Source organism: Camelus dromedarius, chromosome 3 (assembly GCF_036321535.1).
Source record: "Camelus dromedarius isolate mCamDro1 chromosome 3, mCamDro1.pat, whole genome shotgun sequence".
Lineage (NCBI taxonomy): Eukaryota > Metazoa > Chordata > Mammalia > Artiodactyla > Camelidae > Camelus > Camelus dromedarius.
The window spans coordinates 69,527,774-69,555,204 of NC_087438.1; the positions used below are offsets into that span (position 1 = coordinate 69,527,774).

Sequence of the window (27,431 nt, forward strand, 5' to 3'; positions counted from 1 at the left end):
AGTTCCTATCCTGCATAAAAGCTGCTCTTCCCCTAGTGCCCCCGGTCACAGTAAGTGGAATCATCATCCATGCAGTTTTCAAGCCTAAAACCTGGAAAGCGTCATCCTTGAAAGAGGACCCTTTTCCTCATTCACCACATTCAATCATAAAATGCTGTGACTTAAAAAAAAATTTTTTCGTATCCTTTTCTCTGATTTTATTCATCCCTAATTCTACTGGCCTATTCCAAGCTTGTGTGTTTTGCCTGAAGAAAATGTGACAACTTCCTAACTTATCTCCCAACAAGTATTCTTATCCCTTCAGTCCACTCTCCACCTAGAGCCAAAGTGATTTTTTTAAGGTAAAATTCTGATTATTTCACTGCCCCATTAGGATCCTTCAACGGCTTCCCACTGTTCTTAGGATAAAATCTAGAACTGTAAAAAAAAAAAAAAAAAAAGTTACAAGGTCAGCCTGATCTCATCAGCCTCATCGCATGCCACCTCATAATTTTTGCCTATGACATTGTTTAGCACAGCTCTTATAATTAGCTCTTATAAAGCTATTTCTTCAACTCAGAGTGTCTGCATATGTTGTTCCCGCTGTGTGAAAGTCTCATCCCCCAACCTTTACAGCTCAGCTTAAATACGATTTCTTCACGGTTACCCTCTCTGAATCCCCAGACGAACTTAGATTGAACCATAATTTTCTCATTGCATTTTCTACAGTTTCCTTACAGTAAGTTTTAATATTACAATTGAATACTTATTAGTGAAACTACTTTTTTTATTTGCCCTCTATCTTGGCCTGCCCTCCAAGGTCCATCAGGGCAGCAAGGGCCTGGTCACTTCTGTTCCTTTTTTATTTCACCTTTTTTTCCTTAAAGTGCTCACCCACCTTCTTGTTTAAATCCATAAACAAGTCAAAATAATGAAGGACGGAACGGAAAGAATTTAAGATCTAGCTTTTCTTAACGAGCATCTTGATGGAGAGATACAAATTATAATACCTTCCTCCTTAGACTTAAGCCTCACACAGCTTCAGAATTCGTCAAATTTCTCCAGAGGATAAAGAATGTTGTCACTCTTAGCCCCATGTGATCACCAGAAATTCTGCCAGTTTGCTTGCCCCCTAGTAGTGACCCTCCATCTAGACCTAGTCCATGTTGTCAGCATCTGCCCCTCACCAAGGATTGGGAAGAATGTCAGGGTCAGCTTTAGATCCCCAATTCATCTTTAAAAGCTTCTGCTCTCTTTGGAACTTTAATCCCGTTAGTCCTCTGCCACTTTGTGCCTTTAAATACATGATTTTTATCATTTAACCCAGCTTTTCTAGTTATCCTCTGTAGGAGTATTGGCCTACTGCAGACTACTCCATCCTACCCCACTTCCATGACATTATCATTTGATAATGTTTTCAGAATTTATGTCTTTGGCTTTGACTTTCATTATAGTTTAAAAAAATTAAGCTTTATTTTTTGAATATGTAATATAATCATATTCTTTGGAAAGATATACAAAGACCACATGCTGGAGAGACTTGCTTGCTTATATCCATGATCTCATCTACCCCCATTCTACCCTACCCTTTAGGTTATCATTTTAATTACTTTCTTGTTTATACCTCCAGTGTTTCTTTAGGCAAATACAAATGACTATAAATGCATACTTCTATATTCTCTTGTTCCTTCAAAGAAAGTAGCAAACTAAATTCACTGCTCTCTACCTGATTTTTTTTAAGATCATCTATGTGAACACAGAGCTCCACTCTATTCATTTTTCTCACTTGAATTATATTACAATGTGCAGAAATGCAGTCATCTATTTAACCTGTCTGTTGCTCCTTCACACTTACTGTTTTCCTAGTTTTTTTTGTTTCATATATGTAATATATACAATATATATATTACATATGTTACCTATATTATACGTGGTTGTATATATAGATAGCCTTATGAATGTAAATGTATCAGTAGGCAGGACATCTGCAATAAGGTCTGCAAGAAGTAGAAGTACTGGCATAAAGGGCAAAGGTATCTGCAATTTTTTTGGATATTAAAGATTCCCTTTTCATCAGAGTTGCACCATTTTGTCATCTTACAAACAATATATGAAAGTATTCTGTTTCTACACAGCCACATAAGCAATTTTATTATCAAGATTTTATTCCTGTCAACTAGGTACAGAAATATTATCACACTAAAATTTTAATTTCTATGACCCTTATTATAGATGTGGCTGAACATTCTTTCATATTTGTATTTGTTTTTTGTTTTCTTTGATGCTTTCACACTTTTCTATTGGGTTATTAATCTTAGAAGAGCTTTACTTAGTAGAGGAGTAAATCTTTGTATAGGATATGAGTTGCATATATTCATCATTGCTTGAATTTGACTTTATTATTTTTAATTTTATGGAGTAAAATGTATCAGTCTTTCCCTCCTGACTTGTAGATTTTGAGTCATAGTTTCAAATACCTTCCTTTCTAAGGTGACTACTATAAGAAGAAAAAAAATACATACTTAGCATAATAATAGATAGAAATTATTAAAAATTAGAAATAACTTGATCAATTCAAGAGAAGTAAAGAAAGGAACAAAAGGAATAAGTAAAAAAATAATAAAGTGATTGTTGAAAACCCAAACATATTAGCAATTATTTTTAATTTAATACTCCAACTTAAAAACTAAGTTGTCAGACTGGCTTTTTTTCTTAATTCAACTATTTATGTCTTACTAGGTATACCTTAAATATGTATAGTCAGAGAAGGATTGAAAGTAAAAGGAAAGAAAACTATACTTTACACAAATGCTAATAAAATACAGCTGATGAAGCAATATTAAATCAGAAGAAAAGTAGCTCTAAGACAAAAAGTCATTAGAGATAAAGAAGAGTGTTTCACAAGGATAAAGGGGTCAATAAAGTGGGAAGTTAAGGCAATTCTAAATTTGTTTTTATATGAATACTATAAATAATTATATGCCAACAAATTGTACAACCTAGAAAAAAAATGGACAAGTTTCTAGAAACATACTGTCCACCAAAACTGAATCAAGAAGAAATAGATAATTTGAACAGACTGATCACTAAAAGTGAAGTACAATCACAAAAACAAAAACAAAAACAATAAACCTTCCTGCAAACAAAAGCCCAGGACCAGATGGATTCACTGGGGAATTCTACCAAACATACAAAGAACTCATACCAATCCTTCTCAAATTCTTCCAAAAGACTGAAGAGGAGAGAACACTCCCAAAGTCATTCTATGAAGCCATCATAACCCTGATACCAAAAGCAGAGGAAAGTACTACCAAAAAAGAAAATTATAGGCCCATATCTTTTATGAATATAGATGCAAAAATTTTCAATGAATATTAGCAGATTGAATACAACAACATTTAAAACAGATCATACACTATGATCAAGTTGGATTCATCCCAGGGTCGGCAGGATGGATCAACATGTGTAAATCAATCAATGTGATACACCACACCAACAAAAGAAAGGACAAAACCCACATAATTATCTCAACAGATGCAGAAAAAGCATTTGATAAAATTCAACATCGATTCATGATAAAAACTCTTATCAAAGTAGGTGCAGAGGGAACATATCTCAACATAATAAAAGCTGTTTATGACAAACCCACACCTAACATCATACTTACTGGAGAAAAGCTAAAAGCCTTCCCACTAAAATCTGGAACAAAACAAAGATGCCCACTCTCACCACTTCTATTCAACATAATATTGGAAGTCCTAGCCATGGGATTCAGACAAGAAAAAGAAATCAAAGGGATCCAAATTGGAAAGGAAGAGGTAAAACTGTCACTATATGAGGATGGCATGATACAATATATAGAAAACCCTGAAGACTTCACACAAAAACTACTAGAGCTAATAAAAGAATTCAGCTAGGTAGCAAGATTAACATACAAACATCTGTTGCATTTCTTTACACTAACAATGAAATATCAGAAAATAGAAGTTAAAAAAATCTCTGAAAATGATATCCAAAAAACTGAAAAACTTAGGAATAACCCTTACAAGGAGGTTAAAGATTTATATGCTGAGAGCTACAAAACATTGGTAAAGGCAATTAAAGATGATTTAAAGAAATGGAAAGATAGCCCATGCTCTTGGACTGGAAGAATTAATATTGTTAAAATGGCCATAGTACTCAAAGCAAGCTATACATTTAATGGGATCTCTATAAAATTACCTACATTTTTCACAGAACTAGAACAAATAATTTAAAATTTATATGGAATCACAAAAGACCCATAAATGTCAAAGCAGTACTGCAGAAAAAGAGTGAAGCAGGAGACATAACCCTCCCAGACTTCAGACAATACTACAAAGCTACAGTAATCAAAACAGTGTGTTATTGGCACAAAACAGACATATGATCAATGGAACAGAACAGAGACCCTAGAAATAAACCCACACTCCTATGATCAATTCATCTTCAACAAAGGAGGCAAAATACAGTGGAGAGAAGATGGTCTCTTTGCCAGTGCTGTTGGGAAAGCTGGACAGCTGCATGTATATCAATGAAGTTATGACACTCCCTCACACCCTCACACCATATTCAAAAATAAACTTAAATTGGCTTAAACATAAGACAAGACACCATAAATCTCTTAAGAGAATACAGGCAAAACATTCTCTGACATAAATCTTAGCAATGTTCTCCTAGGTCAGTCTACCAAAGCAATAGAAATAAAAGCAAAAAAAACCCCAAATAGTTAAACTTATAAGGGAACGAAACTATAAACAAAATGAAAAGATAACCTACTGAATAGAAGAAAATATGTGCAAATGATGCACCTGACAAGTGCTTAATTTCTACAATATACAAGCAGCTCATACAACTCAATAACAATAACAAAATACAACGCAATCAAAAATGGGCAGAAGACCTAAACATATATTTTTCCAAAGAAGACACAGAGATGGCCAATAGGCATGTGAAAAGATGATGAGTATTGCTAATGATCAGAGAAATGCAAATCAAAATACAATGAGGTATCATCCCACACCAGTCAGAATGACCATCATTAATAAATCTACAAATGATAAATGCTGGAGAGGGTATGGAGAAAAAGGAACTCTCCTACACGGTTGGTGGAAATGTAGTTTGGTGCAGCCACTATGGAAAATAGTATGAAGATTTCTTTAAAAACTAAAAATAGAGTTACCATATTGATCCAGCAATCCCACTCCTGGGAATATATCCAGAGAAAACTCGAATCCAAAAAGATACATGCACCTGAATGTTCACAGCAATACTATTTTACAATAGCCAAGACATGGAAACAAGCTTCCACTAACAGATGAATGGATAAAGAAGAAATAATATATTTATACACTGGAATACTACCTCAGTCATAAAAAAGAATGAAATAAGCCATTTGCAGCAAGATGGCTGGATCTAGAGATTTTCATACAAGAGAAGTCACACAGAGAAAGGTAAATATCGTATGATACCACTTTTATGTGGAATCTAAAAAAAAATGAGACAAATGAACTCATTTACAAAACAGAATCTGAGTCACAGACACAGAAAACCAACTCACGGTTACCAAAGGGGAAAAGGAGAGAGGGATAAATTAGGAGTTTGAGATTATCAGATACATACTACTATATACAAAACAGATTAACAACAAAGTCCTACTGTATAGCACAGGGAACTATATTCAATATCTTGTATTAGCCTAAAATGAAAAAGAATATGAAAAAGAATACACATATGTATAACTGAATCACTATGCTATACACCAGAAATTAACACAACATTGTAAATCAACTATACTTCAATTAAAAAATAAATAAATAAAACTAAATTTGTTTTCAGTTAATACAGCCTCAAAATATACATAGCAAAAATGATAGAAATAAAAGAATAGAAAAACACAGTAACAAAGATTTCAGATCTTTTTTAAGTCTAAAGAAATTTTTAAGGAAAGAATCCTTATACATTCTCTGAACACAGTGGACTCAATACTAAGGTAACTAACAAAAATATATCAAGAAAACTTCCAAATATTTAGAAATTAAACTATACACTTCTAAATAACACATGGTTCAAATTAAAAAATACATTGAAAGGCATATTTAAATTAAAAATATGAGAAAAATATATATCAAGAGTTACAGGATGCAGCTAAATTTATATCTGGATGGAAATGGCACATACACCAATGGGTAGAATATATATGTGAATAAAATAAAAATATTATAAACATAAAAGTTAAATGATAGAAATTATAAAGATAAAGGCAGAAAGATTAGTCACACACACACACACACACACACAAAGGCATTCAATTTTTGAATTTAAAACATTCTCACAAAGAAATTTCAGGCCCAGGTGACATAAGTGATTTATTCCAAAGATTCAATTTAAAAAAAAAATACCATACATCCATAAAATAGTCCAGATATTAGGAAAAGACAAAATACTTCTTAGCTCGTTTTACGAGGCCAGAATAACACTGTTGCCAAAACCTAACAAGCATATTACCAAGAAGAGAAAATTATAAGGCAACCTTATTCATTAACACAGATGCAAAAATTCTAAACAAAATATCAGCAAAATAAATCCACCAACTGACCAAATCCAATTTATTCCCAGAATAAAGTAACATCATACTGTGATCATCTCAATAGATGTATCAAATGCATTTGAAAATTTTCAAAATTTAGTAATTAAAAAAGTTTTAGTGAACTACAAATGGAAGTAAACTGGCTTATTCTGATAGATGGTACCAATACCACACTTAAGGGTGAAATTTACAGTAAATTTATCTAACAATGAAATACCAAAAACCTTCATCCCGATGAGCATAAAAAACAAGGATACTCCCAATACTTCTATTTAGCATTGTACATGACAGTTTAATCAGTGGGGGAAAATGATATAAGGGTTGGCAAAGAAGAAATAAAAATCATTATTTGCAGATAACAATTACATACCGTGGAAAGAGGAACTTCAAAATGTAGCCATTATCGCTAAGAGAGCTATTTAAAATGGAGCCTGGAGGCAATTAAGGAAGCAGGGCTCATGTATGCCCTCACTAGCAGGACCCATGAACTTTCGAGTTGGACCAAAACACAAATAATCCAAGGACCCTACAAGGAAACCTGCAATCTGTCACAGTAATGAACTTTTACCTCCCTCTAGTGTAGCCTCTAGCAACCAATCACGTAAAAATAAAAACAGCTTCAGTTTGCCAGCAATGATCATAATTCTTCTGAAACAATTTTTGCAAGCTTGTGTTTTTTGTTTTTGTTTTTGCTTTTGTTTTTCTTTTATAAATCCTTGACTTTTCTCTTCTCCTTGGAACACATTTTAAATGCTTGCTGAAATCAGTATCCCCTGAATTGGAATTCTGAGATCCGAAATAAAACCATTATTTCTTTGCAGCTCTGCTGTGGTGAAATTTGTTCCACATTACATAGAAATTCTGGAAAGATCTACCAACTAATTATTAGAAAATATGAAGTAATCACCAACTATCTACCAACTCTCTCTCAAAAATAAGGTCAAAGCACAAGAATGAATTACTTTTCCTTCATACTAGCAGTAAACTATATTATACTATGCTATACTAAACATCAAAAACATCAGTTATCTAGGAATGAAACTAATGAAGGAGGTATAAGACCTCCACTCTGAAAATAAAAACTATGAAACATTATTGGAGGAAACAAATAAAGATTTAAATCAATGAAGGAATTATACTTCACTAATTAATCAAGAGATAATCTGGTAAGTTATAGCAATGCTCCCAAATCAACTGAAAGGCATTCCGATCAAAATCTCCGAATGTCTTTTATGGATAATGACTAGGCGATTTTAATCACCTGGAAATACAAAGGGCTAAGAATGACAAAGATAATCTCAAAGATGGACTTACAACAAAGATTGATACAAATGTTCACAATAAATATATAGCAATTAAGACAGTGTAATGTTGGTGCAAGGATACAAAAAGAAACTAATGGAACAGAACAGCATGTAAAAATAGACCTATATATAGAGAGTCTGCTGGTGCAATACTGTGAGGAAAAGATAGCCTTTAAATAAATGGTGGTAAGTCAACTAGTATTCATATAAAAAAAGGATTAATCTGGGTCCCTACTTTATACAAAAAAAAAAATCATTTCCAGCTGAACTGCTGACCTTATAATCTTTTATTAAAATCACATAGGAAATGTACTCATAATTTTGATTAGACAAAGATCTCTTAGAAGGGACATTAAAATTAAAATTTTATTTCACTCAAAAGATGCCATTATCAGAGTGAAAAGGCAAGTCACAGAGTTGAAGATATTTTTCATGAATATATATGACAAATGACCTCCCACATTTGGAGTGTATAAAGAATATATATTAAATAAATAAATAAATAAATATATTATGAAATACTTCATGCTTTTTGAAGCTGTAACAAATAGCCTTTTAAAAATCATACTTGTCAAATTTTTATTGCTGGAAAATATAAATACAACTCATCTTTGTCATTAAGAAATATATATAAAGAACTCCTGCAAATCAGTGATTAAAAAAGACAGACAACCTAATGTAAAAATAGACAAAAGAACTGAACAGACATTTGACAAAACTGTACATTCATAAGGCTAATGAACAAAGGAAAATATGTTCAATAACATTAGTCTTCTGAATAAGGAAATTAAAACTACAATGAAACATCACATGCCTATTAAAATTGTTCAAGTTTAAAAACAATAAGACTAGTAGAAGAATGAACTTGTGCAAATACTTCTAAAAGATATTGAAAAGCTCAATATACATTTACGCTATGACCCAGAAATTCTTCTGTTTATATATGTACTTAGTAGAAACGTATTCATATGTTCTCCAAAAGACAAGTACTAGAATGCTCATAGAAACAGTAATCGTAATAGCCCTAAACTGGAAACATTAAGTGTAGAACAAATGAACAAATTTTAGTATATTCATATAATGGACTGCTGTAAAACTATGCTCTATAATATGGTAACTATTATCCATATGCGCCTACTCAAATTGAAGTCAATTAAAACTAAATAAAATTAAAACTGCAGTGCCTCATTCACACTCACTGAATTTCAAATACACAAAATGCACATGTGGCTGGAGGCTACACTGTACATCAGAGTTATAAAATATTTTCATCATTTTAGAAAATCTGGTTGGATAGCACTGCTAGTGAGCAATTAAAATGAATTTCTGTTATATGCAACCATATGGATGCTCAAAAGCACGTTGCTATGTAACACAATGCAGATACAAATGACTATGTGCTGTGTCTTCCTGGGTACTCATAAAGTTTAAATACAGAAAAAATTAACCTATTCATTGTAGATGTCAGGAGCGTGGTAACCTGAAGGGAGTAAAGTATTTTGGAATATTTATAATTATCCATTTCTTGAGCTGGACTGCAGTTAAAAGGTGTCTTTAGTTCCCCAGACTGGATAGCCAGACATGATTCTAAATTTTTCCATATTTTGTACCAGCAACATCAAACTAATAAACTTTCCCTTTTATCCAAACTAAATTTTTCTCAAATATATTCTATTCTATCTCTAGAGAGAAATTCTAAATGGTCTCCTAAGTGCTTACTTTTTTCTCAAATTCTCCCCCTCAGCTTCATCTTCTACAGTATCTTCAAAGTACTCTTATCTAAAATGCATATTCGATCATTTTTACTCCCAAGGTTTACTCTTTTCAGTGGCTTCCAGACGTACACAGGATAACATCATTCATGTTAATATGGCAAAGAAAGCCTCCTATGATCAAGCCCTTACCAAGCTCAACTCTCTCTGTTTAACTAACAATCATGCTACTCATGTCATAATAAACTCCTTACCAAGACTTTTCACACATTTTTGCCTCTACTTTCCCTGCTCATTTTTCCTGTTAAGAACTTGTCCCCAGTCTGCTTGCATTATGAGAAATCACTTATCTTCATGAGTCAATTCAAGTGCCACACTGTCTATAAGCATTTCCAAATCATCCCAGATAAAAAAGGCCATTTTCTCCACTTTGATCCCACATCAGTCTGTACAGTTTAATCATGGCATTTCTAAGTACTAACTGTACTCCTTTCATATGTTTTTCTCCCCGTATTAAACTCTAAGCAACTTAAAGGCAAGGTCCATATCTGATTGGTCTTTGTAGTCTCAGTACCAGACACAGGCGAATAAACGAAAAAGCTGATTCACTCTACTGATAAGTCCCAGTTTTGTCTCCTATCTAAACTGCAAGGTCATTGAAGACAGAGATCGTATATGGCCAATTCAGATTTTTTTGCATTTATTTATTTGTGTTTTCTAGTCTGGTTTCCTAGGGAACAACAAATTGTTTCTCATGACCTAAAGGTTTATGTCAGCCTTTTGAAAAAAAACAATTAGAAAACAATGACCAATTATTCTGCTACTAAGATAAAAATAAATATTAAATATGTTTCATATATTCAGGAAGAACAAATGAATAACAAATGTTGGTTTGATTTAGAATAGTAGTAAACTTATGTTTTGAAATTCCAAAATTCTAAAGGTTTTGTTCCTTTGTTGATGATACTGATGTTTTCTCATAGTCAAATTGGCTAAAAAAGAATAGTCAATAAATATCTGTAACCAATGAATCAACATTATAATCCCATCTGTGTTATAATTAAGGTTTCTCCTGTATTTGTGAATTTTCCAGGTATATTAAATAAATCTAGTTTTAAATTAAACTAAATGTGTTATCTACATACTTTATGCAAATGAATTAGTTAAAACAGAGGGTTAAGCATATACATGAATTTTGAGAATGTAACAACTTTCCCTTCTAGCAGTTTCTATCTTGAAACAAAAAAGTAAATCATTTACTACAATAAAATCTTCCTAAAATTGCCTTTTATATGCTTTAAATGAATAATGATTATGAATAATATATACACACCAAAGGATGGTGAGGATGTTTGGTATATCAGAAAGACCAGAAAATACAAGCGCAGAAAAGATAAAAGCAGCGAACAAAGGTAATTCATAGCACTTTGCATCACAGTTCCCACGTCTAGCGTCAATAAAATCACCTTGATTATCTAGTGTTGGTATTCCGTCTTTAATGCAAGAACAATTGTAATATGTCTATGAAAATGAAGATAGGAAACAATCTTTTAGAAATACAATCATAAGGCAAAAGATCTTACAATTATAAAATAAAAATAAAATCAATAACTGCAGGGAGACTAGTCAGTTTATTAGTAAATATCCTTACATTAAATCTGCCATTCATAATTTATAAATATATACTTACATGATTTACTAATGGCAAAGAAATCCAAGGTATTTTATCTAACAAAGAATTATGTGTTTATATGTAATTATAGTTCTATTAATTTAAGAAATTTCACCCAAAAAATCTACATTTAATTGTACAAATAATTGTTGGAGAGATTTATGGTTTGGGGGCAAATGAGGAAAATATAATGAATAGAATGGAATTTTAGCTGGGATTTGAAATATGGAAAGTTACCCAACTGTAGACAGTTTTAGAACCATGCTGAAAGGACAAGATTTTGTTTTGTATGTAATGATGACAGGGTTGTTACCTATTAGACAGAGTAGTTACAGTGTGCCTAGGGCTCACAATACTTTCAGGGCCATATAAAATGTTTTAATTATAGTATCTTTTAAAATCAGAGAAAAATAAATATCATAATAATGGATATATTATAATGCATCCAGCTGAATTATATTTGTCTTTATACCAATGCAGTTGTACATTAAGTCCTCTCTCTCTTTTTCCCTCCCTCTCTTCCTTTCTTTCTTCTTCTTTTTTTTTTTTTAAGTGAAGAAAGGGGCTTACAAAGGGAAAAGTGTCTAAAGTCAATGAATGTCAGAATACAGCCCCTAATGGGAACCACTGAAAACTTGGGGTTGTTGTTTAGGACTGGTAATTCAAGGGAGATAAATAGGTAATGTTTTCTAAGAAGAACAAAATAGAGTTGAAGATACAGAGACGAGCTAGCAGTTTATTAATCTATCGAAAAGATTCTAAATTAAATAATAATAACAAATAAATAGAAACATTAAACTAGATTACTAGTGAAGGAATAAGATGATACAAAGATGGCTTAAATTGGAGTGATTTGGAAAATGATGGTTCAAAAATCATGTCAGTTGTATGGGGAAGTTAAGTGGTTACTAGATATGTTAGACAAAACAGAAATATCCAAATAAGAATTCATTCATTCCACCATATTTTTAAATAATGCCTATATGCCAAACATCATTCTAGGTACTGGGAAAAAATAATGAACAACACAATGGAAATTCCTGCCCTCATCTAGAAAACTTTCTACTTGTATGAGATCGGCAGTTAAAGAAACAAAACAAAACATATAATGGAGCACATGGGGCGACAAATACTATGGAGAAAAAAATAAGTATGCGAAAAGCACAGAAATTATAAGCATGAGTTTAGTATGATCAGAGAATGCCTTAATGATGCAGTGATATTTGAGCAGAAATCTGAAGAATGTAAGGGAGTAAACCATGCAGTTACCTGCAGGAAATATATTTCAGATTAAAAAAAAAGAAATTAAAAGGCCTTGTGACTGGAGCTTGCTTGACAAGTTCAAGGAAAAGCAAGGAGAAAAACGTGGTTGGATTAGACTGAACATAAAGGGAACTGAGAGAAAATAAAATCAGAGTAATGGAGGAAGGGTTTATACAGAAACTGGTAGGTTTCTGTATAAACTGCAAGAGCAATTTAAGAACTTTGGTTTTTATTCTTAGTAATTTGAAACCATTGAGGGGATCTATGTATAAAACGGCATATTTTAAAAGATCATTCTAGCTGCCATATTGAGACTACTGAACTGTGAAAGCAGACAAAACAGTTAAAAAGCTATTCAAATAAAATGCAAGACAATGGTAATTGGGGCCAGGGTGGCATCAGAGAAAACGATGACGACAGATCTAGTATTTATTGTGAAAGTAAATTTTAAAGGATTTGTTGAAGGGTTCGAGGGTAGGAATGGTTACCAGAAGGATTAGGTCATATGGAGAGAGTTTCCCAGAAAGAAACTAAGACTTGCAGTCAAGGGAGGCAGTCAGTCCATGGCTCAGAAAGGGAACCAAGAAAATAAACACTGTGACTTCACTTTTTTCCCCCATCCTTCTGATTTTCTACTAAGACTCCTTATCATCATAATCCAGCCAGAAGCCAGAGGGCAAAAAAGCTTCATCTTATAGTTCAGTATCCTGGGTCAATGAGGAGGGTAGAGAAAGGTAAAAAGTGTATCTGGAGGTCCGACAAAATATAACCAGTACAACAAATAGTTGCAAGCCATAGAACCTAAGCTGACTAAGGGGTAAAGTGAAAATATGAAAAAGGTTTAGTGAACAGATGGGAGAATCACAAAGGCTGAAGAACTGAAGAATTATATTCAAAGAGAAAAACCCCAAATGCCAAAAGTTATATTAAAATGAAATAGTAAAATATGTCCAATTCAAATAATGAAAAGGAAGATAGATCTAAATCCATCATATCAATAATTACAATAAATGTCAGCAGTCTAAAAACTCTAATTAAAAGACAGACATGAATAGAATTGAAGAAAATGCAAAACCATATTATGAGCAGGCTACAGGAGACATTTTAAACCTAAAGACACACAGATGGAAAATAAAATGATAGAACTAAGATATAACATGGAAACAGCAAGAGAAGTTAGAGTGACTAATATATAAAACAGACTTCAAAACAAAGAGTATTATCAAAGATGGAAAGGGACATTTTATAAAGATAAAAGGAACAATTCTTCAAGAAGATGTGACAATTATTAATGTGTATGCACATAATATCAGAGTCTGAAATTACATGAAGCCAAACTAAAGAGAGAAACAGACAACCATATAATTATATTAGGATACATTTTTCATATACAGTGTTCAGGATTTCATATCATTACAAGGCATGCAAAATGACAAGAATAATTGACTTAAAATTAGAAGAACAAATATAAGCAAGAACTTTAAAATAGCTATCATTAGTATTTTCCAAAAAAATAAATGGATAAAATATCTTTAATTGATATGGAAATTCACCAGGTATTTGCATTCTACAAAAACATAAATGTTAGAAGTGAAAAACATAATGAATAAACTTAGAACCACAGTTTTTGGGTATAACAGCAGAGCAGGCAAAGCATAATAGAGAAATAGTAACTGGAAGAAAGGACAATAGAAAATATGCACATCTAAGCAAATAGATGACAGGAGCTGAAAAACAAAGAAAAGAACAGAAGGTTATGGGACACAGTTGTGGTCTGTGTTAGGCAGAATTCTAAGATGGCACCTAAGATTCCCCCCACCATTTGATTAATCTGCGTAATTCGTACAACCGTGAGTTGATGGATTTTAAACCCCTTACTAAGTTATGTTATATGGCAAAGCTGACTTTAAGAAAGAGAGAGTAAACTTCACCTAATTGGGTGATACATAAAAGGAACCAGGATTCCCCTGAGGTCATAGATTTCAAAACTTGTGACAAGGGAGATCCTCTGCTACTGGCTTTGAAGATAGATGGAGTCATGTAGCAAAGAATGGGGGTGGCCTCTAAGAGTTAAAATTGGCCTTCAGCAGGCAGCTAGCAAGGAAACAGGGGCTTCATTTTTTACAGCCCAAAGGAACCAAATTTGGCCAATAATCTGAATGATCTTGGAGGTAGGTTTTTACCTAGTGCCTCTGGAAAGGAATGCAGTTCAGCCAATATTCTGATTTTACCCTGTGAGACTCTGAGAAGAGGACCCTGTAATGCCATATCTGAATTTCCAACCTGTGAGCTAATAAATGACTATTACTTAAAGACACTAAGATTGTGATAATCTGTTACTCAGCAACAGTACATTAATACATGGTGCCCTCCCCAACTCCAAAAAAAGAGAGGAGAGAGTGAGGAAGAAATAATAGCTGAGAATTCTCCAACTGATAGCCATAAACCCACAGACTAAAGATCCTCCATGAAATTCTAGCAAAATAAATATAATGAAAATCACATCTAGGCACATCAAAGCAAAATGGCTGAAAATCAAAAACTAAGAGAAAAATCCGAAAAATAGCCAAACAGCCAGAGACATAAGACAATATAATGGCATCTTTCAAATGCCAGGGCAGGGTCAGGGGGTGGGAATCATTGCCAATATAAAATTCTGTACCAAGTGAAACAGTTTTTCTTTTCAGAAGAGAAGGTGAAATATGGTTCTTCAGGAAGAAAGAAAATAATCTTGTGTGAAAGCATGGAAATGCAAGGAAATGGGGAAATACAAGTGCATACCAACTGTACAAAACAACAGTAATAATAGTATACCATTTAAAATGTATGGAGAAATAAAATATATGACAAATGTAACACAGAAGTGGGAGGTCAGGAAATGAAGTTAAAATAGTCTAAAAATGCTTCAACTGAAAGACTCTGAAGCCTTCTTTTTATCCTTAATGCTTTGGACGAGACTGACTTCCCTCTCTATAGATAATGAGAATGAGGCTCCTGCTGGACTACAGCAGTCTCTGAAAGACACCCTGCTTCTGCTATTTTATCAACTGTTATCACTATGAAGAGCAGGTACCTGTTTTTCACTGTTAGTAAAGTGCGATTTTTCAAAAAAACTTAGAATTCTACAGAGGTAGTGTCTCCCCCCACTCCTCTTGTAAACTTTTGCGTAAGTGTAACTGGAAAGTGCTCAATTCTAACACATTTTGTCCCTGATCATGTTTTGAATATGACCATTTAATCAGAATTATTTTAAACTACATATTTTTACTGAAAAAATATTTTACAGAGGGAATTCCATTAGCACAATTTAGATACTTAATCGTTTTTTGTGTATGGTATTTCTCTTATTTAATTTTCATTTTGTTAAAATTATTTTTATTGGTATCAATTATTTCCTATTTGAATTTAATGTATATATTCTCTATTAATTAGTTTCATCTGTATCAATTGTAGTAATAGTAGCTTCTGCTATTGTCAATTTTCCTTCAAAGCCATTATTTCTTTACCTAACCGTCCTGGGTAATTCCTAACAAATCTAATTTTTGTCAAAAATACTCTTTATTCTTTCAATTTTTATTCAGCATCAAATGTTATCACACAGTTTGAGTCACTATGTTGTGGATTATTTCTTTATTCACTGTAAATTAATTATTCATTAGATAAATGTAAGAAAAGTATGAAGATTTTTATGACATAGAAACAAATTCCTAAAAGGGATACCCCCAGAAAAAGAAAGGGGGATTGGCACTATACAGTGGATGGCCTTTTCAGCTCTTGAATATCCCATGGGATTAAAACACCAAGGTCAATCAGTTTTGCTTTATACTGTGGTGGCAGACAATGTGAACATTTAAAAAATCATTTACTTGTCAAAGTAGAATGGAGAACAACTTAGTGTGAGTATAATGAGATTTTTCATAAGTAAATAAATTGTTGAAGATGGGTAATTGACATATAGGAGCTCACATTCTTTTCTAATTCCATTTAAAGCTTTCCACAGTAATGTATTTTGAAGATTTTAAATATATTTAAAAGTAAATAAGTCATTTAAAATATATAAAATTTTAAAATTTACATAAAATAATCATTTCAAATTTAAAAGAATAATTCTGAACATTTAGTAAGAAAGATTTTTTAAAGATATGTAATCCTTTTTATATTAATATTCAATAAAAGGCTGAAGATGTATTATTAAATTGTAGGCCAGTGAAAACATGACAAAGAGGAACTAAACTTGGACAGATATGCTAATATCTTATATTAAAATGATCTGTGTGTAACAGGGAAAATAATACTGTTTTCCTGGCTACGTAACTAACACAGTACTTTATTGCCTACTAAGGGAGGTAGTATAATGACTATGGGTCAGGAAGTATACATCTTCATTGCTCTCTCCCCCTCACAAAGACTAGACAGAGAGAGGAGAGGGAAACAGAATTTTTAAAGCCTGGATCTCTACTTCCGTGTCACCTCAAGAGAGAAGCTGAAGTTACAGTCCATTGTTTAACTAAAAGCTCATTTGCGCTACTTTGGATGTAAAAACATTACCCTCGAGTCAAACAAGTAGCAGAATGGTCAACTGCTCTGCATGAAAAATTAGAAAATCTGTCTGGAGATTGATCAAAGGCCCAGAGAAATTAGGGATTTTGATGGTAATGGCCCCAAAAAATGAGCAAATAGGGGAATTTAAAATGAGTCTCAAATCATGAAAATGCCAAAGGACAAACAGGAATAACATATATTCAATTTTAAGTCATTTGTATCGTTGCCATATAAATCTTCCTTCTCTTACCTTTCTGGAGAGCACATTATATCTTTCTCATATGCTTTCAGGGTCTTATTTGTATGGTAATCTCTGGCACACAATAAAGGCACTGATTTCCACATGTGAGTTAATGTGGGGCAGAAATAGAAAGATAGCAAGAAGGTACAGTGTGGATATTTTGAATTCCTCAGGACAAAAAACTGAGTGAAAGGTGACCAGAAGATAGTGCTGTCAACCCACTGGTGTGGGAAAGACTGTGGTTTAAGATTTTGGTGGATCGGGTGCTGCTGACAGGATAGAACTAAGATAAGCTACATAAGAAGAAGACAAAGTATTCTCTTAGACTGCTTCTTTCAACTTTGCTATGGCAAGAGGTACACTATAGTCACCCACTGCTTTAAAATCATAAAATTGGAATAATGTAATATATGGAGACATATTTTAATGTGATTTTAATTACTGTTTTAATATAATTTAATCTTTTCCACTTCCAATTCTTATAAGTCCTATGTATTGTGGCCACATAAAGCATATGTTCTTCTCTTGTTTTCAAAATGTAAGTAAAGGGAAAAAAGATTTTATACAGAGCTAGGAGTAAAATGTGAACACCATCTATAAGTTGCACATCTTAGTAGAGACGAAGAAGCATAATAAAAAATAATTACCTTGCTATCCTTTAATGTTTTAGAATGTGTACAACCTGCAAAGCAAGGAGAAAAATATACAATATCATCTCTTCCACATGTAGAAGAATAAAATGAAGATGAGCATTTACAATGAGAATTGCAAGGAGCTGTCAGGTTGCCCAAGTGCCCTGTTCTGTAAAAGAAGAGATTGAATGTAATAATAATACCACTGTATTATACTTATTAATGTATACATCAAGATATCAATGAAATCCATAAAATATGATTATTGAAATAATTTTAACAGCTTTATTTAGGTACAACTCACATACAGTAAGCTGTACACATTTAAAGTGTACAATTTGCATACACTTGTGAAACCATCACAATTTTTGTTAACGAACACAATCATCACCCCCAAAAGTTCCCTCATGCCCCTTTGTCATTCCTCTGCCCCCAGCATCTGTTGATCTACTTTCTGTCACTATTCATTGGTTTGAACTTCACTGCATTTTATGATGTGGAATCATATACTATGTGTACTTTCTTTGCCTGGCTTCTTTTATGCAGCTTATCTTTATATGACCTTTGTATGCTCACATGCTTCCATGTCTCTTGGGTAAATATTGAGGAGCAGAATGTTTGAATTATATGGGTAGATGTTCATTTAACTTTTTAAGAAACTGTCAAACAGTTTTCCAAAGTGGTTGTGCTATTTTACATTCTCACCAGCAGTGTTTAAGATTTCAGTTGCTTTCCATATTCCTTGTCAGCACTTGGAACAGTCAGTCTTTTTAACTTTAGACGTTCTAACAGGAATATAGTAGTTTCCCCATTGTGGTTTTTAATATACATTTCCCTATTGACTGATGTTGGGTATCTTTTAAGGTGCTTACTTACCATCTGTGTATATGATTTGGTTAATTATTTATTCAAATCTTTTGCCCATTTTTGTGGATTTCTTATTATAAAGCATTGAGAGTTCTTCATATGTCCTAGAATTCTTTAAAAGTCCTTTGTTAGATTTATGATTTTCAAATATCTTCTCAAGTCTAAGGCTTGTTTCTGCATTACCTTAACAGGATCTTTCAAAGAAAGACATTTTTCATTTGATGAAGTTCAATTTATCAATATATTTCTTTATAGATCATATGTTTGGTGTCATATCTAAGAAATCTTTGCTGAACACAAGTTTGCAAAAGTTTTCCTTATATTTTTGGAATTTTATATTTCACAATTATATCTACAATCCATTCTGAGTTAAGTATTTTACATGGTATAAGATATAGATCAAAGTTTATTTGTTTACATATAGATATCTAATTGTTTCAGCATCATTTGTTAAAATGATTATCTGTTCTCTGCTAAACTGCATATGCATTCTGTGAAAAATCAATTATCCATATATATATATGTAGGATTATTTTTAAAATCTCTATTCTGTTCCACTGACTTATTTGTCCATATTTACACCAATACTATTTTCTTGATTATTGTAGATTGACAGTAAGTCTTGAAATCAAATGATGCTAGTCCTTCATTTCTTCTTTAGAATTGTTTGTTGTTTTCCTAGGTCCTCTGCATAACTGTATGAATTTAAAAGTTATTTTTCCAGTATCTAAAAACGAAAGCTTGCTGGGATTTTTACTGTGATTACACTGAATACATACATCAATTTGGGGAGGATTAACATCTTAAAAACACTGAGTCTTTAACTGCATTCATTCAATTCCCACTTCCCCAACCCCTCACCTTTGATAACCAAAAATCTGTTATCTTTTCCTATGAGTCTGCTTGTTTTTGAAGTATAATTGACCTATAACACTATGTTAGTTTCTCTTACACAGCATAGTGATTTGGTATTTCTATATATTTCAAACTGATCACTACAGTAAATCTAGTTACAATATGCCACCATACAAATATAATTCATAGTTATTGTCTATTTTCCCCACACTATGCATTTCATACTCATGACATTTATTTTGCAACTGAAAGTCTGTACCTCTTAAAAAACTCCAAAACTCCTTCCTTATTTCTTTCCTCCCCCAACTCCTTTCTTTCTGGCAACCACTTGTTTATTCTCTGTATCTAGAACTGTTTCTGTTTTGTTATGTTTGTTCATTTGTTTCTTAGAGCCCACATATAAGTGAAAACATACAGTATTTGTCTTTGTCTGAAATAGTTCACTTAGCACATTACCCTCTAGTTCCAGCCATGTTGTTGCAAATAGCAAGATTTCATTTATTTATGGCTGAGTAATATTCCACTGTATATATACTACATCTTTTTTATCCATTCATCTGTTGATGGGCACTTGGGTTGCTTCCATATCTTGACTATTGTAAATAATGCTGCAATAAACATAGGGTGCATGGTTCTTTTCTAATTAGTATTTGTCTTCTTTTCTGATAAATACCCAAGAGTGGAACCTCTGGATAATGTGGAAGTTCTAATTTTAATTTTTGGAGCAATCTCAATTGCTCTGGGGCTGCAACAATTTACATTGCCACCAACAATGCATGAGCATTCTCTTTTCTCTACATCACTGCCAACACTTGTTATTTGTTGTCTTTTTGATGATAGCCATTCTGTCCAATGTGAGGTGATATCTCATTGTGGTTTTTATTTGCATTTCCTTGATGATTAGTGATGTTAAACATTTTTTCATGTGTCTGTTGGCCATCCATATGTTCTTTTTCTGAAAAATGTCTACTCAAATCCTCTGCCCATTTTTAATAGGGATGTTTGTTTTTGATGTTGATTTGTACGTGTTCTTTGTATGTTCTGGATATTAACCCCTTACCAGATATATTGTTTGCAAATATCTTTTCACATTCATTAAGCAGCCTTTTTGCTTTGTTGATGCTTCCCTTTACTGAGTAAAAGCTTTCCAGTTCTGATGTAGTCCCATTTGTTTATTTTTGTTTTTGTTTCTCTTAACTGAGGAGACATCCAAAAAATTACTAAGACCAATGTCATACAGCATACTGCCTATGTTTTCTTATAGAAGTTTATGGTTTCACATCTTACATTTAGGTCTTTAATCCATTTTTTTTGAATAGTTTGAGAAGGATATGTATTAATTCTTTAAATGTTTGGCAGAATTCATCTGTGAAGCCATTTGGTCCTGAACTTTTTTGTTGGGAGTTTTTTTTGTTTTTGTTTTTGTTTTTTTTTATTGATTCACTTTCACTACTGATTGGTCTGTTCATATTTTCTATTTCTTCTTGGTATAGCCTTGGGAGATTGTGTATTTCTAGGAATTTGTCCATTTATTCTAGTTGCCCATATTATTGGTGCATAGTTGTTGATACTAAAGATTGTCATCAAATCACAAAGGAAGAAGAAAGAAACAAAAAGAACCTACCAAAACAACCCCAAAACAATTAACAAAATGGCAATGAGTACATACCTATCAATAATTACTTCAAATGTAAATGGATTAAATGCTCCCATCAAAAGACATAGAGTGGCTGAAAGGACACAAAAACAAACTGAAAGTGAGGGGATGGGAAAAGGTATTCCATGCAAATGGAAATGAAAAGAAAGCTGGGGAAGCAATACTTATATCAGATACAATAGACTTGAAAACAAAAAATGTTACAGGAGACAAAGAAGTATATTACATAATGATCAAAGGATCAACCCAAGAACATATAACAATTATAAATATATACACACCCAACATAGGAGAACATAAATAAATAAAGCAAATATTAACAGACATAAAAGGAGAAGTCACAATAATATAATAATAGTAGGGGACTTTAACATTCCACTTACATCAATGGACAGATCATCCAGAGAGAAAATAAAAAGGAAACACTGGCCTTAAATGACACATTAGGCCAGCTGGACTTAATGGATATATATTCAGAACATCTCATCCAAAAGCCACAGAATACACATTTTATCAAGTGCACGTGTGATATTCTCCAGGATAGATCACGTGCTAGGTGACAAAACAAGCCTTGGCAAATTAAAGAAAACTGAAATCGTATCAAGCACCTTTTCTGACCACAACACTATATGACATTAGAAATGAACTACAAGAAAAAAAACTGCAAAAAACAAAAACACATGGAGTCTCAACAATATGCTACTAAACTACCAAAGGATCACCAAAGAAATCAAAGAAGAAATCATAAAACACTTGGACACAAATGAAAACGAAAACACGATCCAAATCAGTGGGACACAGCAAAAGTAATTCTAAGATGAAAGTTTATGGTAATACAAGCCTACCTCAGGAAACAAGAAAACAGTTTCTTTTATAACTAAGTGAATTATCTTTTTCATATTGGGTGAGTTTTTTCAGCATGGTTTTCAAGGATTAGTCCAAATTACCTGTCAAATTTATGTGTGTGGGGTTATTTGTGGTAGTCCCTCATTACAATTTAAGTTTATGTGGGGATAGTTATTGCCTATTTGATTCCTGATAATGGTAACTGGTGTGTTCTATGCTTTTTTTCTTTGTTAATATTGCTAGAAATGTGTCAATTTTATTGATCTCTCAAAGAATTAGGTTTTTGTTTAATTGATTTTTACCTGTATCTTTATTATTTGCTTCCTTCAGCTTCTTTTAGGTTTATTTTGCTCTTAAATTCTTGAGATGGGAGCTCAGATTACTGATTTGAGATTTTCCTATTTTCTATTGTATGTATTTAGTACTATAAATTTCCTTCTAAATACTGTTTTAGTTTTGTCTCACAATTGTGATATATAGTAGTTTCATTTTCATTCAGGTCAGTGTAATGTATTTTCTTTTAATTTCCCTTCAGACTTCCTTTTTTACACACAGACTTTTTAAGAAGCGTGCCATTTAGTTCCAAGTGTTTGGAGATTGTCTCATTATCTTTCTGTTTTGACTATAGTTTGATTATGTTGTGGTAGGAAACACTCTGTATAGTTACAGTTCTTTTAAACTTCTGAGGTCTGTTTTATGACCCAATAGTATGGTCTATTTTGGTGAATATTCCATTTGTACTAAAAAAGAATAGGTATTCTGCTGTTGTTGACTGGAGTGTTCCATAAACAATAAAATTAGTTCAAGTTGGTTGTGTTATTCAGTACTTCTTTATTCTCCCTTGAGAGGGTAGTGATAAAGTTTCCAAGTATATTTTTGGATTTATCTTCTTTTCTTCCAGTTGTATATTTTTCCCTCTTAAATCTTGAGGCTCTGTTAGCTGCATACATAAATAGAATTTTGTTTATTCTTAGTAAATTGACCATTTTATAATTCTATGTCTCTTTATCCCTGTAATTTTCTTGGTTCTTAAGTCTGATATTAATATTTTAGCTTTCTTTTATTTAGTGTTTGTATAATTCTTTTCATCTTTTTAACTTTTAAACTACCGAAATCATTTTTTATTGTAGGATTCATATAGACTGTATTTAGTTGGGGTTTACTTTTTTATACAATCTGACAATTGCTGCCTTCAAATAGGTAGGTTTAGATTAGGGATCAATAAATATCTTCTATAAGGGGCCAAATAGTAAATATTTAGGCTTTACAAAACTTGTACTGTCTATTGTATATCCTTTTTTACTAGAATTTATTTTTTATAACAGTTCTGGATCTACATAATAATTGACCATATGCCTCTTCTCCCCCTACACACAATTTTACACCAGAAACTAGGTTTTCTGATGAGAAATTCACAATCATTTGTATTACTGCACATATAACTACCATTTTAACATTCTTATTTGTTTAATGCAATATCTGGATCCCCTATGGGTCTATTCTATCATCTGTTTCATCTCATGGTTTTTGGCCATGTCCTTGGCCTACCCATATATATATATGTAAGAACCTTGTCAATAACATTTTACAGCTTTGTACAGTATTATCCTTCTTTGAGAGGGCTGAGTCTGTCTTTCGGCTGCTAGATAGAGTGCTGGCTGACCAAATTAATCCACTTAGAGAACAGATTAACTCCTGTCTGAGTTATAGCACTTTAGGGAAGCCCTCACTGTTAGGTCTTAACCTTACAGAAATATCAGTTGAGAACATCTGGTGTTTACCATGGTTCTTCCACAGCAGCACATTCTAAATTTGAACTCTTATCTATAGAGCATCACAATACTGGTGGAATTTTTCTCTGCTTTTTACAAGATTTCTGCTTGATTTTAGCCTCTAAGCTTCATAATTCAGCAAATGTAGTGAGTGAAAACCCAACAGAGTATTATCTCACTTGTCTACCTTTCTCCTTACTGAAATATCCTGCCCCACACCATGCCCTAATTTTTGTCTCTTTAGGTTCATAGGTCAGTCAAAAGTTGTGCCAGTTTTTGTCATCTTACTAGGTGGTTTTTTTTTGTTTTTCCTCTCAGACCCTTTGCCAAAATTCTCAGCTTCTCGCCAATGTCTAAGAATACTAAATATCCTCAGGGAAAAAGTAACTGCAGAGGTTGCTTCTCCTCTCAAGGTTTGCCTTTCTCCAGGAATTTGGGCTTTAACTTCCTAGTTGCCTAAATAACTGTCTGATGCTCTTAAAAAGAAATCTTTTAAAACTTCATTCAGCTTTTCCTAGGTGTTCTCAGTGGGAGCACTGTTCTGCATAAGCTACTCCATTGCAGCTTGAAGTGGAAGTCTTATTTTCTTTACTTATTTTACTTGCTTAGTCCTTTGGTTTCCAATTCCAGTTATGTTGCCCTTATTTAACAACAATCTCTGCCTAGTTCTTTGAATTTTTGCATGTTTAACTTAGAGGAGCTATTACTTATACATACTTTCAGATGTTTTCAGTTCCATTCTCTGATAATAAGGCAGACATACCAATTCAGGAACAATGGTAAGACTGACTGTGTACAGACAGTTAGTATGGTCTTCCAGTGGCTACTCATTTTAATACAGAATTCTACTTCTAGGTTCTGATTCATTTCAATGTGTTTTTTCTTTAGACTATATGACTGCAAGTAGTCATATCACAAGCTATCATTATGACATTTCTGCCCTTTCTTTTATATGTTCATTAATTCCAAGAATGATATAAAATATGAGGGTTATTGGATAAATAATTATTAACTAAGAAATAAATTGTTAGGTTTGGATGTAAACATCTAATGTACATATATCCAGAAGGAACCCTACTTCAAAAAGACACCTGCACCCCAATGTTCATAGCAGCACTATTTACAAAAACCAAGACATGGAAACAGCCTAAATATCCATCAACAGATGACTGGATAAAGAAGATGTGGTATATTTATACAATGGAATACTATTCAGTCATAAAAAATGACAACATAACATCATTTGCAGCAACATAGATGTCCCTGGAGAATGTCATTCTAAGTGAAGTAAGCCAGAAGGAGAAAGCAAAGTATCTTATGATATCACTCATATGTGAAATTAAAAAAAAAAAACTTAAATATAGAACAGAAACAGACTCATAGACATAGAATACAATCTTGTGGTTGCCAAGGGGGCAGGGGATGGGAAGGGGCATCGAAATTTGTAGATACTTACAGGCATATGTAGAATAGATAAACAAGATTATACTGTATAACACAGGGAAATATATACAAGATCTTGTGGTAGCTCACAGTGAAAAAGAATGCAACAATGAATATATGAATGTTCATGTATAAGTGAAAAATTGTGCTGTACTCTGGAAACTGACACAACATTGTAAACTGAATATAACTTAAAAAAAATCTAATGTACAAAGTTACACTTACCCACCATAATCTTCATTGAACCCAGCAAACGGTATTGGATCACAGTGTACAAAAATTATTAATGCAAACGCTACAAGTGATACAACAGCTGTAACCATCACAAATCTCATAAGGCATTTACAGGACATTCGCATCGTGTAAACGATGATACCTCCCAGAAACTGGCCAATTGCATCTCCTAGAATTAAAATAAATCCTAAAAGAAAAGAAGAAGAGAAAACACAGTTAAAAATAATCAGCTAAATATAGTACAGAAAATTCATACACTGATGCAATTATCTCTGCTCTAAACATACAGCAAACATAGATTAAAATCAAGAGACAGAGAAAAAACTTAGAAGTACGATAAATACCACAACAAACCTGAACCTTATAAGAAATACAAATTTGTGAGTGGGGCTGAAACTATGGGCCTAAAGGACTCTAGAAGAGTGATGGTGAAGTTTTGCTCCTATGTAGTAACGGCTCTATGAAAAGCCCAGGACTTAATCCATGTAAAACATTAAAATGAGAGGTGTCTTACTGAGAGCTATTATTGGATAACTGCCTGCATTTATGGTTTATAGCAAGAAGTATGCCCACAGTGACAAGCATTCACATAGTTTTGCTACCAAAAATGAAACCAAGCCACTCATAGGTTCTGTGAATGGATGTGAAATATTAACAATCTCACATCAATAGAACAGCAATTATGAGACATAGTTTTCTTTTCAATCAAGCATAAGGGATTAGAAAGAGGCAAGCACAAGGAGGAAAATGAGGAAGAAGAGGAAGAGAAGAAATATAGTTAGAAAGTAGTAAAACAGATGAAGATAGCACAGTAAACTCATACAATGTACAAAATAAATTATGTAAACACTGCCTAGATTTCAAAACAACTAAAGATCTATTAGTAGTGTTTTAACTCAGCTTTTTCAGAAACAGAGGCATAGCTTAGAACACTATTAAAAATATGGAAAAGTATTAACTGATCTGAACAATCAGTTATTTAAAAAGAGAAATAAGAATACTTAGAAACTAAAAATCTCTTCCCAATAATGCATGGCTTAAGTGAAAATATAATGATGAGAATTTAAAATGCTCAGAACTGAACAATAATAAAAATTATATCTAAATGTATGAGATGTTACTAAAGAAAGTCTATAAATAATGATATGTACATTATAAGGTTGTTAAGAAAATTAAATGCGTTAATATTTAAGTGCTTAGGACAGTGTCCAGCCACATAGTAAACATATGAGTGCTTGTGAGAAGGTAGACATTTATAGACAAATTCATTCATTAGAAAGCAAAAAAGTACAAATAGATTAGGGGCAATATTTATTAAGGAAACAGTGGGAACTGGAAGTGAATTGGGAGATTTCAGAGGGTGAACAATAAGGCTGCAGGTAAGGAAGTCAAGAAGAAGTAAACCACATTTTACTTCACAATCTTAGAAACTAAGGGCAGCAGGTATGACAGAAAGCAAGAGTGAGTAGACTTAAAAAAACAAGAGGACTGGATGGCAGTCTAAATACAATGTTCCCCACCCACAACACAGTATCACTGACCCAGAAGAAGACTCTAGGTTTATCCAGTTGAACTCAACAACTAGTTGGGAAAATCAAGAACATCTGTAAAGCAGAAAACTGAGAACCCAACGCAGCTAAGAAAATACTGGCTGTCAGTTTCATTATGCTAGGCAATAAGAAAATACTGGATACTGGGAGTTCAACAATTAAATAGCTGTGTCCTTGAAAGACCACCCTAAAAGGAAAAAAAAAAACAGCTGAAAATCAACTGCAAAGCACAGAACTTCCAATCAACTTTCTATG

The 27,431-nt window shown here is 32.8% G+C and overlaps 1 protein-coding gene across 1 annotated transcript in view; it reads right to left on the minus strand.

Moving 5' to 3' along the window:
• LOC105103085 (solute carrier organic anion transporter family member 6A1) overlaps positions 1–27,431 on the minus strand; it is a 71,719-nt gene that overhangs the window by 4,244 nt on the left and 40,044 nt on the right. Inside the window, exons 9-11 of the mRNA XM_064478785.1 lie at positions 25,618–25,813; positions 17,968–18,121; positions 10,936–11,123 (exon numbers count right to left, since the gene is read on the minus strand). Coding sequence (XP_064334855.1) covers positions 10,936–11,123; positions 17,968–18,121; positions 25,618–25,813 — 538 coding nt within the window. The remainder of the gene's footprint in view (positions 1–10,935; positions 11,124–17,967; positions 18,122–25,617; positions 25,814–27,431) is intronic.